At 35.2% G+C, this 16,578-nt stretch overlaps 1 protein-coding gene and 1 long non-coding RNA gene across 2 annotated transcripts in view; one reads left to right on the plus strand and one right to left on the minus strand.

Annotated features, from left to right (window-relative positions):
• Nucleotides 1–4,206: 4,206 nt before the first annotated feature.
• LOC126750726 (myrosinase 1-like) overlaps nucleotides 4,207–16,578 on the minus strand; it is a 38,731-nt gene continuing 26,359 nt past the window's right edge. The window contains exons 2-9 of the mRNA XM_050460438.1: nucleotides 6,657–6,940; nucleotides 5,621–5,829; nucleotides 5,373–5,556; nucleotides 5,223–5,317; nucleotides 4,752–5,042; nucleotides 4,563–4,700; nucleotides 4,403–4,509; nucleotides 4,207–4,348 (exon numbers count right to left, since the gene is read on the minus strand). Coding sequence (XP_050316395.1) covers nucleotides 4,234–4,348; nucleotides 4,403–4,509; nucleotides 4,563–4,700; nucleotides 4,752–5,042; nucleotides 5,223–5,317; nucleotides 5,373–5,556; nucleotides 5,621–5,829; nucleotides 6,657–6,940 — 1,423 coding nt within the window. The 3' untranslated portion in view covers nucleotides 4,207–4,233. The remainder of the gene's footprint in view (nucleotides 4,349–4,402; nucleotides 4,510–4,562; nucleotides 4,701–4,751; nucleotides 5,043–5,222; nucleotides 5,318–5,372; nucleotides 5,557–5,620; nucleotides 5,830–6,656; nucleotides 6,941–16,578) is intronic.
• On the plus strand, nucleotides 13,549–15,098 carry LOC126750733 (uncharacterized). Its single transcript, XR_007665809.1, has 3 exons — nucleotides 13,549–13,692; nucleotides 13,759–14,261; nucleotides 14,313–15,098. It is a non-coding gene; the product is annotated as an uncharacterized LOC126750733 (long non-coding RNA).

Raw genomic sequence — 16,578 nt, forward strand, 5'->3', positions numbered from 1 at the left:
TTTACTGTAACATATATTAAAATAATTTTCCTGTTACAGGATTAATTACGCTTTAAACGGGATCTAACTCTCTCTCAACTCATCTCGCAATCCTCCTAGCTGTTCTCGGGCTCCGATTCGCTTAGAGTTCGAGACTGCTAGAAGAATAATTACCTACGAGAGAGTGAAATGGGCAATCAAGATATTCCACCCCTTCGAATCTCCGGGCATGGATGGATTATATCCATGCCTTTTGCAAAATGGGTTAAAAGTACCAACCCCACACATAGTTAGACTATTTAGGACGTCCCTTGCTCAGGGCTACGTCCCAAAGTTATGGCGTCAAGTGAAAGTCGTCTTCATTTCGAAACCCGGAAAAAGCGATTTTACAGATCCCAAATCGTACCGACCTATCATCCTTACCAGCTTTATGCTGAAGGCGATGGAGCGGCTGATTGATCGGTACCTTAAGGAAAGTATCCTGGTCAACAAACCACGGCATGTGCACCAATACGCCTATCAGGCGGGCAAATCCACGAACCTGACCTTACACCACCTCGTGAGGAAGGTAGAGGGTGCTCTGGGTAGTGGCCTGTCTGGGTGCTTTTCTAGACATTGAAGGGGCGTTAGCTGGATAGAGGCCATGCTCTCGAGACGTCATGTATTTGCCCAGCTCAACAACGAGATTGTCGAAACGTTGGCGGCTAGGGGATGCCCGCAGGGAGGAGTATGGTCCTCTACCTTGTGGTGCCTTGTGGTCGACAGCCTGATAAATCTTTTAAACAATGCTGGCCTATACACACAGGCCTACGCTGATGATCTGGTAATCCTTTACCCAGGGAGAGACGCCGTCTCAATGCGGGGCCCTATGATGAGAGCCCTGCGTATGGTGGACATATGGTGCCTCTCGGGGTGTCTCAGGATTAACCCCAAAAAAGCAGAGCTCCTACTATTCACGAGGAGACGTAACTTTGGCACGCCCCCTGTTATATCTCTAGGTGGCGTGCAGCTGCATTACTCCAGGACAGTTCGATTTCTGGGAATCAAGTCAGATCCCTCTTCTGGCACGATCATGCAGACACCAGAATGAAGAAGGCCACCTGCGTGCTATGTGCCTGCAGGCGGGCTTTCGGCAATACCTGGGGTCTGTCTCCTAAGATCCTCCACTGGATCTACTCGCGCATTGTGAGACCTCTTCTCACATACGGGGCTATCGTTTGGTGGCCATGTACGGAGAAAGCGAAAATTCGTGCTCAACTGGACAGAGACCAACGTCTTGCATGTCTCTGCATAACGGGTTCCATGCGGACGGCGCCAACTAGAGCGCTTGAGACTCTGCTGAGACTTCCGCCTCTGGACCTCGTTGTGCAATTCGAGGTAATGAGGACTGCATACAGGCTATACGTCCTCGGCGAACTACGTGCTGGTGAGACCGGTCACGCAAAAATTTGGTCACGGGCCATACAGGAATATCCTCTCCTTCTGATGGGCAGTGACTGCATGGCTCCAGTGACTGTGGACTGCGAGGGATTCGTGACGCACATTGCAGGCAGAGAGGAGTAGCAGCATTCCAACAGACCTGCATTGCTAAATAGGGGGACCATCTGGTACACAGATGGCTCCAGAATCAATAACAGAGCTGGATCAGGGCTTTGTGGTGAGATCCCACATACCAGTAGGGCATACTCGCTGGGGGAGCACACCACTGTCTTCCAGGCCGAAGTATTCGCTATATTAAAATGCGGACAGAAAATCCTAAGCTGCGGACACCGCAATACAGTCGTATCAATATGCTCGGATAGCAGAGCTGCCATTAAGGCTATCACGACCGCAAAGGTAAGCTCCGAGCTTGTACTAGAGTGCATAAAAGTCCTGAAAAAACTGGTACAGGTTGGCTGCAGGGTCCAGCTCATCTAGATACCTGGCCATGCAGGCCATGCAGGTAATGAGGAAGCGTACTCTCTTGCCAGACTGGGATCCGCGAATGTGCCGATGGGGCCGGAACCCATAGTTGGTATCGCCAAATGCGTTGCGGTCGCGTCACTGAAGGGTCTGCTGGACAAGTGGACCCACCGAAGATGGACTGAGTCCCCTGGTATGAGACAGGCCAAAGCGCACATAGGTGGGCCCTCTGCCTGTCTCACCAAAAATCTACTACGCCTAAAAAGACGCGAAATTCGGCTAGTGACAGGTCTTTTAACCGGTCACTGGCACTTAAGAAGCCATCTCCATACTATCGGTATTGCGGACAACCCGGAATGCCGATGGTGCTGTGAGGAGGATGAAACCGTTGACCATTTAGTCGGGGAGTGCCCAGCACTTACGCGCGCCAGGTTCAAATACTTGGGTAACACTTTCGGTGTACCGAGTGACTTTAAGTCCTTCAGACCAGAGAGCCTTGTCAGTTTCTCTAAGGCCGTTGGGCTCTGGTAAACCCCGGTGGGGCATGACGGGTCCATCAGGAGACCTATATGCACAACTGCCTTGGCAGCCCACTGTTTCGACAATTCAATTCAAAACGGGATCTAGAGAATCCTAAATTTTATTCATTTTGTTAAGATATTTTAAAATTACCTTGTTATAAATTTAGAAGATTTCACAGCAGATAAGTTGTTTGTTGTTGTTTTGTTGCTGGCTCTGCTACGAGGCAATTTGCCAACACTATTTGGAGATTCGGGAAAATCGTCGGGTATGTACCCTGTTTCCCGAATCGACTCTTTCACTATGTTAAATTATCACACAATCGAAACTTTTCAATGCACGATGTCGCCTTCTTCACGATGCATCCGGCATCATCCGGCCTGGTTACCGGCGTGAATAGGATCGGCTACTACCGCCAAGGGGTTGGGAAGGGTCTGGGAAAGGGATTTAAAGGATAGGAAGGACGAACAACCACGTGTTGATGGGATGAAGGATAACGTGAATGTGGGATAGAAACTTTCACAAAGTTTAATTCTGAAATGCACGTTGTACTAACGGCAAGGGGTAGGAAAGGGTCAAGGAAAGGAAACCGTAGGTTAGGAAAGGACGAGAACACTTTCCAGCTCCAGCTGTTTCCGTCGAAAGTCAACCGTGCTGTCAGCTGTGATGGAGAGAGGTTAAATCATCTTTTTAGTGAAATTAACACCTAAAACTAAAATTCACTAGTGCTTCGTCACTTTCGATCTATTATCTGTCGAAGCAGGATGCTTCGTAGTGGTTCGATGCATCTCGAAACTTAGGCTCCCTATTGATTCATCGGCTAACCGCAATTTATAGATTCTTTTTTGTTTGGAATTAATATGTAAAGTGTCACAGATATTAAATTGAATTTAGCAAAATTGTTTATCTAGCCACCATCACTGATTTCATTTGAAATTGGGAACCGAGTATATAAGTATATGTGAGGTAATATCAAATGTACTATTAAAAAAGTATAAAGTGCTAATTTTACTTTCTTTTCTTTCATAGTCCTTATTTCATAATTATAAATTATTATTGTATTTTTTTTAATTGAGTTTATAGGTTAAATTAGTTTGTCAGTAATGACATTGATTTATCCTTCGATACTAAAGCTGGGTTTTCCGATGTAAAGCTGCGTTTTCTTTTCGTGCCCTAATAAAGGCTAATAATAAACCTGGAACCCACATTTAGGCATTGTACGAAATACAGTGCAACATACACGTTAAAAATTTACTTTAGAAGTATCATTTTTATTTTCATCATATTTTGACTAAGGATATCATTGCCATAGAAAGAATAGCCTGTCACCAAAAATTTATATATAATGCTTATACCTTGATTATTTCATTTTTAATTAATTACCAATCTAGTTGAGCAGTCATTCAGACATATAAGTAAAAAAATAATGCATCCGTTGTTTTTGGTCAAGTCTATGAGGAAAGCTTAGAAAAATTTATTTATTTATCCCTTTTATTAATTATTAATTTATCCTCCCATTTATTAATTTATCCCTCCTTCTTCTCCTTTATCCCTTCACCTTTATCCGGTGTTTTGTAGGATTCATAAGAGTGCCGAAAGCGGCGACCAGTTTACCTCTTTAAATGATTCGTTTTGACTTTCCTCGTGGCTTTTTAAATTACGTGCCGAGGTATTCCAGTCAATTTTTTTAGTCATGCAATCCTTACTAAACCAACATACCTGCTATCAATTTTGTCTATCCAAAGCAAGAATTTTTTGTTTTGTTTTTTCACTGTCACCACCAAAAGAAAAATAATTAGATTTAGATAAGGCGTAAATGCTTTATTTATCAATTTAACCATTAACTAAACGTGTTTCAATTACATTTTTATAGTAATAGGCTGAATTCTTTAATGTTCTTGTATGGTTCTCGCTGTCAAAATCTACTTGTACTAATCCAAATTTGACACTACAAAATAAAATTAATTTATTTTGGGAAATATATAAATCTTATTATTATTACGTGTATCCGCTATTCCATTCCATACTATCAATTAAACTCCAATAGAAATAACCGGTGACGTTAACTCCATCATCGCACATTGATAAACGGATATTAGTCAAAGTACCCTACAAACATTGAAATATTCAAATGTGGCGCACATATTTTAATTTGAACCTACATTTATAAAGCTTATTCGCTCGGTGTCATTTAACGTAGCCGTATTATCTGAGAATCCATTTTCCGTGATTATTATTTCGGGACTTGCATATGTATCACTTATCCATTTTAGTACTTTTCTCGTACCCTCTGGATGAACCTTCAAATTATGCATGTTAATTTTATATTAAAATTTAATAATATGTTTCACCTTAAAAGTTGATAACCCAGAACTAAGCCATTCACTTGACTGGCTTGTACTTGTTTGCAAATCATTTTGGTATGAAGGAGAGTTGCTGTAATTGGCCATAGTGATCATATAAGATGTATAAGTGTTTAACATAATGAGGTCGTAGGCCCCTTGTACAAGAAGTTTTTCTGAGCTCGTAAACTTAGGTAGTCGAGATACGGGGAATCCTTGGCGTGCACTGTTATTTGCAATTACTTCTTGCATTATATCTGGATAGTCGCCATAGACTATTGGATGAGCAAACCAACCAAACTAAAATACAATGGTAATTAAAATTTTAGAGAAGAATGTATAAGGTTTTTTTAGGAACCTAAGTGTATTAATTATAGAAAATTTTTATCCGCTATATATATCACGTCGTCGGCTTAAAGTTTTAACATATGACAGACAATGAAGATGAATGATGGATAAAAGATTGACTCTGATACCTACTTCAAATAAATTTTTTCTCTCCGCAGCGTCTTCATCCACTGTAGAATTTGTAAGTCCCATATTATAACCTAAGTCCAATACTAGACTTACTCGGCCTAAAATATCGTTAATATAACTAAGGTTCAATGTATTATTTCCTAATAATCGAACCTTGCTGCGTGGCTTGGTATTTTTCTTTATATAATCTGTAGGCTTTTGCGTGTGCTAAAATTGCATGGTGTCCACATAGATATTCATAGGTACCAATAGGCATTTCTGGAAAAAGATTTACCACTACGCTTGGAATTCCTTCGCAAAATGATTTTGGCTCGTTAATTGTTGCCCATAATTTAACCTTTAAATAAGTAATTTTTATAATTTAATTAACAATATAAATAATTATTAATAAATATATATACCCTGTCTCCAAAAAGATTAAAAGCAATATCTGCGTAAGCCACGAAGTAGTCGACCATTTTAGGATTTGTCCAACCTCCGAGGAAATCCAGGGCATAAGGTGTATCCCAGTGATAAATGGTTACAAGTGGTTCTATTCCAGCTGCTTCTAGTTCATCAAGTAAATTATTGTAATAGTCTACACCAGCTTGGTTTATGCTGTAGTTTAGGCCTAGAAAAAAGACTAATATTAAATTTTCATAACATCTCAGAAATTATAATACAACATGTAATATATGTATAGAATATATGTAATCTAAGAAATACTGAAATATATAGAGGATGAATATACAATATATTCAATATTCAAGCTAATATAGTACTACGTTTAAGCTCTACAGTATATCCAACCTAAAGAATGAGGTAAATGATTTTTTGATTTTCAAACAAAAGAACTGGTTTGATAAGACTCGACAAACTCTTTTTGAACTATCAAACCATTGTTTTTTTTTTTGAAAATCGGTTAAGCTTTCTTTGAAGCCCTATAATAATTACCCACGAGCTTCAAAGGGAGTCAAATTTCAGAAAAACATATTAGGGCATTTTTGAAAAAATAGACAACGGAATCTTAATCAACATCACCAATGCAAAAAGTAATGGGGTGAACAGAATTCATAAAAAAAAGCAGAATATGTAAAGGCTGATGGTTAATCCACAGCACTCGCTACCTAAGTGATGCAATTATAAAATCTAAAATTATAAAGGTAAAGTAGTAGAGCTCTAGCATAATATAGGACAAATAAAGCAGTTCAAATACCAAATTAACAATAACTTATTTCGTAAAGATAAAGTCGTAAAAATTATTTTTGTTTAATATTATAAAGAAAAACATATGGAGAATTATCTAGATGAATGCTTTTACACTGACTCTACAGTCTACTGCTATAGTAGTGTACGTAATATAGAATAACCATATTTAGCTAAACCTAAAATAATTCTTATTTAAAAAAATTCGTAGAAGATTCCTAATAATACCCTTTAACTCGAAAAAAATCTTACCTTTAGGTAATATCCGGGTCCATGACAAAGAAAATCTATAATTTGGCAGACCCATAGCCACCATGGATGCAATATCTTGCTTGTATTGATGGTAAGAATCAGAGGCAGTGTTTCCAGTAGCATTATTTATGTATATAGAATAGCTGTTGGAAAACCAATCCCACCATGATCTGCTTTTGCCATCTTCATTCCAGCCACCTTCGATTTGGAAAGCCGAAGTTCCTGCACCAAATTTAAACGTGGATGGGAAGATTGAAGAATTACATGTGTCAGCTGCCTCTGATCTAATAAGAAAATTTTAAATGAGTATTTGGGATATAATACGATATAATACAGTACAATATCTTTACTTTTCTTTAAATTATACTGATTGGTCTATATTTCAATCGCTAAAAATCATATCTAAAAGACAAATTTGAGTTGTCTTGAACACTTGTGTCATTGTTTCAACATACCTGTGAGATATGCTTAATTTATATTTTTTTTTGTGTAATAAACACCAACTTTTTTTTCTCTGAAATTAAAAACTTATAGAAAATTTACAAATTGTCATTTTTAAGCCTTTAGCCACAGCATAAAGAAACCAGCAGTCGCACTTCAATAAAAATACATTGGCTTGAATAAGCGAGTTCGGTGCATGTGTACTAACACAGGCGCGGCATATTTGCTTATAGTAGGGATGCCGCTGACACTCGCTACGGTCCACGCGGCTTTTGCCTTGGCTAGAGCCGGACTTAAACATTTTTTTAGATATTATTATCTTGTAAAATAAAAATACTGACATAGTACAAATATTTATTTTTTAATATTAATAAAGTTCATACATTAACAAAATATTTAAACAAAAATAAACATCGCATTTCTACATCTAACAACGATGATATAGAAGAATACGTGCAGGAAGTTAATTAGGTATGTACCATAAATTTAAGAGACCATTCTTTGAGTAATTTTAAAACAAAAAGTTCATATAAACATATGTCCAGAAATTCTTCGTTCTCAATATACAGGGTGTTAAAATTAAATTGTTAAACAACTAAAATATACGCCACTGACTTTTGTGCAATTTTTATTATGTTCTGTGGATTATACAAATAAAACTTTTTTGTCTCTTCAATTTTTTTCGTATCTTGCTTAGTTAATAATAAATTCCAAAAGAAACTTTTCCCCAAATTCCTTGTGTGATCCAGGGATATGCAATTAAGTGGACTTTTTTTTTCTCGAAAAATTAGCAAGATAAATTTAATAAATTTATATCTAATAAATTTAATCATGTTAGGGGTAAATTAGCTCCTTAATGTTATAAATAACACCGCCAGAGAACTTGCGGACCTATGTTCATACGAACTTTTTGTCTTAAAATTACTCAAACAATCGCCTGTTAAATTCTTTATGGTACATACTTAATTAACACTCTGTATAGTAACGCTTTTAGATTAACATCTGACTACATAGTAGTTTAAGGATTTAAACTAATTATACAAATAAAGTAATATTTCAAAACAAATAGAAACTCTTAGGCCAATAAATAAAGACAAATAGTTGGCAACAATTCTAACATCTGCGAATTTTTGTTATATTATTAAATACCAACTAAAGTAAAAGTATACAATTTTGCAACTCTTTTAAATATGGCAACACTGTTAAAATCACCCTGTATAGATCTGTTTTTTCTCTATTATATAATATGAAGTAATTATTATAAATTATAATAATTCTGATATTCATGATAACTTATTGCTATGTACGTACCTTTCTGATTCTCTCGGAAATCTAACAAAACTCAAATCACAATTATTTGAATTGTTCTTACATAAAACAGCCGCACAACGACTCATTCCCCGCGATTCTGTAGCCATTTTAATCAAAATCACAAAACAAACACATAAAAGTTTTTATAAAAACCGCTACGCTTTGTAAAAACGCTATCAAAATAGTCACTAAGTACGGCGCTGAACTAGGCGATACACCTATGAACACAGTTCGATAAACAGTGAGCTCGGCATCCGGAGAACATGGCTGCGGCATGGCTAAGGATGCTATTAGTTCGCTTACATTTTCGAGCGGAGTGCGACTGCTGGTTTCTTTATGCTGTGCTTTAGCCTTTCTGGCATGAAAAGGCATTTGACTTAAATTTTAGCATTTTAAGGTCAGAATCCAATTCAGCCACAAAGATTTATGAAATGCCCAAAATATCAAAATTTAATGTTTGGCTTTAAAAATACTCTTGGAAAGGATTCCCTTGCGCGTGTTAAAGAGCTGTTGCATTATTATTAGGCAAGAATACCTTCAACGCTTACCTTATCTCTGAATTAACTCGTATACCTAAATCTAAAAACGTATTTCATGTTAGTAAGTGACCGTTGCTACCAAAATATAATTTTAGCCTAGCATGCTTAGACAAAACGTTGCTTGTTTTTTTACACAAGGTTTTAAAAGTGTTTTGAACGGTCTTTTATATATTATCTCTCTAAATAACAAAAAAAAATTAAGCGAAACTTTGAGAATCAACTTCTTCTGTACTTAAATCCGTCTTAAGTAAAATTAAAATTTTGCGTAGAAGATTTTATTTACCGGAGCTATTTATAGTAGATTGCGAAAGTAAATTCCCAATACTATGTTCTCACAGACCTAAGGTAGAAAAAAGATTTGAATTTATCTTGCTAATTAACTTTTTATTTTAATCACTTTTACATAAACTCGCAAATCTTATTATAGTCGGCTCGTTTTACCCATAACGGATTTTCTCGAGGTATAAGTGGACCGGTTAAACAATGAACTCCTTATCGCCGTATTATTCACTATTTATATCGAGTACTGGTTTGGACGACTGTTACCAGTGGTTTAAAATCGTTTTTGGTTTTAAATGTAATATTGGCTATTATTTTAAAAGGTACTAATATTTTTTTAATAGAAATGCTTTTTTATACTTAAATAATTTATTTTAATATTATTATTTATTAGTGTAACCTAATATTTATTATGAATTAATAAGGTAAAAAAAAAGGTAGAATTGGGTTAAAAAAGGATTATAAATTCTGGAAAATGTACAAAACCCAAATATAGTGCCGAAAAAATAGGTCAAGAGGATTATGTACCTGAAAGGTGATAATTTGCCTGCTTAAACAAATAAATACTTTGGTGGTCTATTCTATTCGTTTTGGTATTTTGAAGTGATATCATTAGGCTATTAATTAAATTTACTTTGTGATTTCTTAATTTTTAAATTATGGATTCGCAAGAAGACAAACATATTGCTAAATATCGGTTTCTATCTTCGGATGAACGTCGTTTAGTTTGAAAAGTACATAATTATTTCAAATAAGAAAAAAATAACATGGAGCCATTATTGACATCTGTTTTGGCAGTAAAGAAGCGGACATGTGCTGCATGCCAGATCTCAAGAAGCACTTTACATAAGATTTGCAATATGGACTAAATAAAAGAATCCTTCGGCATCCAAAAAGTCTGGACCTACCCCAAACAATTAAGAGCGGAACTAGAACCATTATTTATAACATGTATAAAAGTAAACAACACGTGACGATGGCTGCCGTACTATAAATAATAAAGGACAAAGAACTTTGCGACATTAGTTTAACTAGTTTGGCAAAAGTTCTAAAGAGATTTCGCTACAAAAAGACGAATAATCGGACAGTACTGTGTGAACTTTCACATGAAGTGACAAAAAAAAAGAAATTTTCTGAGAAAATATCTAAAAAATAAAAACTCGGAAGATTCCAAACAATTTGTGTTTCTAGACAAAACTTGGATTTTTGCCAAGGGGATCAAGGCTCATCAAAATCATCATGGCAAGATGGTAGCACGCAATGCTATCCCAGCAGCAGTTCTAGTTATGGAAAAAGGTACATTGTGCTACATGCAGGAAATGACGAGGGCTTTATCTCCGACGCTAGTTTGATTTTCTCTTAGACGAAAAAAACAGACGACTACCACGGAAATATGGATACCAATATTTTTGAACATTGGTTTGAAGAAATACTCCTCAAACAGTTAGGAAATCTGACATGTCTTCAAAATCAGACTAAACTTAATTAAATATATTTAATTAAAGAGTGAACTTCCTTACAATAATTTTTGAATGCTTATATTTTTGCTCCTCCGTTTATATTTTTTAACGTTTTTTTTTAAATATAATAAGTCTTTTTAGCCTATTTAGGTTTTTTTTTTATTATTTTAGAAGAAAATAAAATATTCTTACTTACACTTATAGAAATTAATACTAATACCCAAAATTAAAAAAAAATCTTATAAAAATATAAATAAAAAAATTGTTTGAGAGCCGCTGGTTTCTTACCCGGGGAACTTTTATTACTTATGTGTTAGAGTAAAGCGTGCCGACTATACTGGGTTTCTCCAAGGCTCCAAATTGGGACCTCTGCTGTTTTTAATTACTATTATGTTGTGGTGATAACTTTAAAATCTACAAGAAAATAAGTGTAGTGAAGGATTGTCATAATTTAAAAAGAGATGTATTCTGGAGTCACATCCCTAGAATAGTCATTATAGCTGACTATGTGAATTGTCTCTATATATACGATCGTCGGTTAAAATTAGCATTAGTTCCGTGTCAAAGCTCGCTGTTCGGGATTATTGTTCACCATACGTTTGTACTCTTAGTTAACCTTATTTTAATAAACGTTTGTTAAAAGAAGCTCCGTCGATCTTGTTATTTAACTCTGATGTAATTTAAATCAAATGAAAATTATACCTACAGTATTAATGGTACTCAATTACAAGACTGTAAGCACAAGGTATCATAATAGACTGTAAGTCCTGTAGCACAAGGTATCATAATAAACTGTATCGGTAATAGATCAGGGATTTTAGCGTTCAGTGTTGTGGTTTTAGCGTTTGTCTGTGTGCGTTGCTGTTTAGGCCTACCTTTTAATGGTTTTGTCGAGCAAGCAGTAGACGTGTTTAATAACTATTACTTGGCTTATCTTTATTCGGTTTTGTAAGGCAAGTAATAACCGGGCCAGATCATAGTGATTGATAACTGAGGTTGTTAGATTTTAGGGAATGATTTTCTTGTATTTAACTATAAAAGTAATAATACTAAGTTGCCATTACTATATACCTGATTTATCCACTTTTTAAAGCGTACCCAAAAGGCAATAGGGAATTCTAACCTCCTTTAATTACTTAGAGCGGCACCCGCGGCATTTTTTTGTCGATTTTCTTTCTATTTATGTAGATAATTGTACAGCAAATATTGAGGAGTTGACGGATACCCTGAGTCGCCAAAGTTAGAGAGAATCTATTTATGTTGTACGTAAAGTAATTTGCGTACACGAGAAAGAACCCGCTACAATCTCTGATGCAATTATGCCAAATGCTTATGTGGAAGTGGCAAAAAAAACACTTTATATTCTCATAAGAATTCGTCCCTTATTTTGCCAAGCTCAAAACAATACTACTATTCCCCTTTAATAAAATATGAAGTATTTTTCTTAATAAAATACATTTACATGATCAATATTTATTAATAATAGATTATGCTTTAAATTTTAGCAATATTACCGCTTGTCAACTCTTTATGCACTTTTCTAATAAAAAATATTAATGATCTAAAGTCTCCTATGACAATTAAGAAAAAGTTATTGTTTTGTTACTCTGTACAGGGTGTCCCATTAAGAATGTTCCTCGGCTGTATCTCAGGCCCCAATAATCGTAGAGCGTTGAGAAAAAAAAATTAGTATAAAAGTGGCCCAAAAAAAATAGCTGGAAAATATTTTGAAGTTCATTGGTCAACCGCTAGAGGGCGTTCTAGCTACTTAAAAAGTTTAAAGTCTATTTTTTCCAAAAAACCTTTAATAACTTGCATCCCAAAATATTATCGACATAATCCACAAAGTATTCCTGACAAAAATATTTTGACAACCATTTCTGTCAAATGTCAAATAAAGTGGTGGGGAGAATTTCTATCTTAAATGAGAAAAATCGTAAGTAGGCTTTGGCTGCACCGATTTTTTTAAAACAACTTTTATTTAAAAGCTCTTTTATTGCTTTATTTTTCTATCAAAAAGATATTATTGGAAAATTTTCTTAAAACCCGCTAGGGGGCGTCTACTTCTAACTTACGCTATTCGAATGATTACTTTAAGAAACTCAAATACAACCATGTGTGTTGTTTTACGGTGTTAAGAGCGGAGAACAAAGCTTAATAATTTAGTAAAACCCGCATTTTGATATCACGTCTCTAACTAAAGTTACAAAAAAAAATGTGTTCATTAGAAAGTAAAAACATCAAATATGGTCGTTAAGTTCTATTTACCAGCCGGGTTAAAAAAACTGGTGTCTAAATGAATCTTTGTGTAAAGAAATAACCTTGGTATAACAGCTTTTTATTTATACACAATTCCGGAAGGTGACGTTTATTTACACTTCTTTATAAAGGAGTTTCAGCGGGAATAAATCTATTCAGTATGGGAAAACTATACATAGGAACATAGTTTTAAATTTTTGGACAACGTAGCAACAAATAATACCACATGATGTGCTAAAATAAGTTAAAAGAATAATATTGAAAATAATACAGCAACATATTAGTTGTGTTCATAAAGGAACTAAAAATTAAAGTTTATATAAGACTATCGGTTAGCACTTTATTCGAGTATAAATACATAGGTAATTTAATTATGCCAATTTTAATAATAAGTTGGCTTTGCATTTGTTTAAAAAACAAAAAGGCCGGTGACAACTCTGTGACAGCTGCTTAAAAGTTTTCGGTGGTCCCATAAATTTAGTTATTTATTTCGATTAGAGTTTATTCTTTGACTTTAATTTAAAATGCGTCTGTCTTTGCAAGAGTCGGTAAATGTTATCAAAATTTTTTATGAATGTTTTGAAAATGCTACTATAGCTGCAAGGTATAATAAATAACAAAACATAAACAAAACATAATAAATTGTTTGGCGTATGTAGAATTTGATCCGCACTTAAGCATCAGAACTATTTCAGGCGATTTAGGCATACCTCGTTCTGCAGTTCACAGAATTTTGCAGGAACACAGGTATAACACAATTTTTTAAAAATAAGTGCCTAGATACTTACTTAATTTAATTTTTTTTGCATATAGATTCCATCCATTCCATATAGTACTCCACCAGGCATTAAATCTAGAAGACTATGACAGAAGACTAGATTATTGTCATTGGATGGAGAATATGTAGCTCGAAAATTTCTCAACGAAATTTTATGGACAGACGAAGCAACGTTCAATAGTGACGGAGGAGTTAACAGACATAATATGCACTATTGGTCTGAAACTAACCCTCGTTGGATGCGCGAGATCCAGCATCAGGGAAGGTGGAGTGTTAATGTCTGGTGCGGTGTAATAGGATCTCAGGTTATAGGTCCATTTTTATTTGATGAGAGCCTAACTGGAGAACGATATATTGGATTTTTAAGAAATGAGCTCCCAGCATTATTAGAAGAGGTGCCTCTGATTATAAGAGCCAACATGTTTTTACAACATGATGGATACCCGGCTCATTTCGCGGTACAAGTGCGAACGTTCCTTAATCAGCGGTACCCTGATCGGTGGATTGGCAGAGGTAGCTTTTTCCCTTGGCCGGCAAGGTAATTTATCGTTATAGAAACATTATTAGATTACATTGCATATACTTGCAGATCGCCAGATTTAACCTGCCTTGCCTTTTATTTATGGGGTAGAATAAAAGCCATTGTATTTTCTTCGATTCCTACCGATAGAGAAAATATGAAACAGCGAATAAGGGGTTTACTATTCGGAGTTTACCAGCCGCAGAAATAGAGGCAGCCGTGGAATCAACCCGACGAAGAGTTCAAAATTGTATAGAACAAGACGGACGACAATTAGATTAGTGTAGGTAGCCGAACACCTCGGCAGGCATTAGATTAGTGTAGGAATTAAAATAATATTATTTTTTATTCCATTTAAAATAAGCAAGATTTTTATCTTTTTTCAGTTTAATCGGTACCAAGTGCCAAAACTATCAAAATATTTTTGTCGTGTTACAATGACGCGTCGACGTTGATAAATATTTAAAACGTTCTTATGCATAGTTTTCCTAGTTTTCCCATAAACATTGATTTATTACCTGATTTATTACCAATGAAACTTCCTGTGTAAAGAAGTGTATAAATAAACGCCACCTTCCGGAATTTCTAAAAAGCTGGTATACCAAGATTGTTTCTCTACATAAAGATTCATTTAGACACCAGTTTTTTTAACCCGGCTGGTAAATAGAACTTAACGACCATATTTGATGTTTTCACTTTCTAATGAACACATTTTTTTTTGTAACTTTAGTTAGAGACGTGATATCAAAATGCGGGTTTTACTAAATTATTAAGCTTTGTTCTCCGCTCTTAATACCGTGAATAAACACACATGGTTGCATTTGAGTTTCTTAAAATAATCAGTCGAATAGCGTAAGTTAGAAGTAGACGCCCACTAGCGGATTTTAGGAAAATTTTCCAATAATATCTTTTTGGTAGAAAAATAAAGCAATAAAAGAGCTTTTAAATAAAAGTTGTTTTAAAATTATTTAAAAATCGGTGCAGCCAAAGCCTACTTCTCACCATTTTTCTCATTTAAGATAGAAACTCTCCCCACCACTTTATTTGACATTTGACAGAAATGGTTGTCAAAACATTTTTGTCAGGAATACTTTGTAGATTATTTCGATAATATTTTGGGGTGCAAGTTATTAAAGGTTTTTTGGAAAAAATAGACTTTAAACTTTTTAAGTAGCTAGAACGCCCTCTAGCGGTTGACCAATGAACTTCAAAATATTTTCCAGCTATTTTTTTTGGGCCACTTTTATACTAATTTTTTTTCTCAACGCTCTACGATTATTGGGGCCTGATATACAGCCGAGGAACATTCTTAATGGGACACCCTGTACATAATGTTAATATCAGAACATCATCTAAAGGTGTGCAGTATACCGGGTGGCCAAATAAGCGAGATAAGCGGTTGTATCTCAGGACCTGTACATCTGGCAACAATGGAATTTTTTTTATTATTATAAAAGTGACCATGAGAAAATTCTGGAAATTATTTTTAAGTTCCGTATTTCACCGCAAGAGGGCGCAACTAAAAATGAAATAAACGAAACGTCTTTTTCTCCGAAAACTTAAATATTAACCTATACTTTTGATATTATTTTTAGTAAGCCTAGATAATTTGCTATAATTTTGGTTTATGAATTATTGACGTACGAACGATAGTAGGGATGGGGGAAGCTATTGAAAGTGGAATCATTAAAATCGGTGTAAATTCTAAACCACTTATTCCATTTGAGCAATTCAAAATTTATTTGCAAGATAAATGTAGCTGCTTTAAAAGTTTGATCTCATCACTACCCTATACTTCCTAATAAAACCGCCAGAGGGCGCAATTTGTAATAATTCCAGTTTTTTTCATTTTGCTCCAAAAATTCAAACTGAATGGTATATTTTTGACATCATATTTAAAAAGTAGATAAAATTTGCAAAAATACTGTGAAAACCGCACCATGATATATTTGCTTGTTTTAAAGTTATAGCGAATTAAATTCTTTTACGCACCGAGTCCAAACTGTACCGGCATCTAGCGCTCGGCCTCTAGTTAACGTATAGTAGGCGGCAAAAACAAAAGAAACTTTTAAAAAGGATCGTATGGAAACGTCAAATATTTATTAGACGGCCAGTTTAAATCTGTTTTCAATTTTCTTTGCTCGATTTTTTGTAAAATGCCTTTGACAAATAATGAAGCTGTGGATTTGATTGCGGTTTTCTTTGAGTGCTTTTAAAATGCAGCAATAGCTGAAAGACAGGATGCCCTTCGGTATCCAGATCGCCGCCATTATAGCAGAAGAATTTTTCCACGGTTGGTACAGCGACTACGCGATACTGGGAGTTTTAGTCGGCC

Source organism: Anthonomus grandis, chromosome 2 (genome assembly GCF_022605725.1).
Source record: "Anthonomus grandis grandis chromosome 2, icAntGran1.3, whole genome shotgun sequence".
Classification (NCBI taxonomy): domain Eukaryota; kingdom Metazoa; phylum Arthropoda; class Insecta; order Coleoptera; family Curculionidae; genus Anthonomus; species Anthonomus grandis.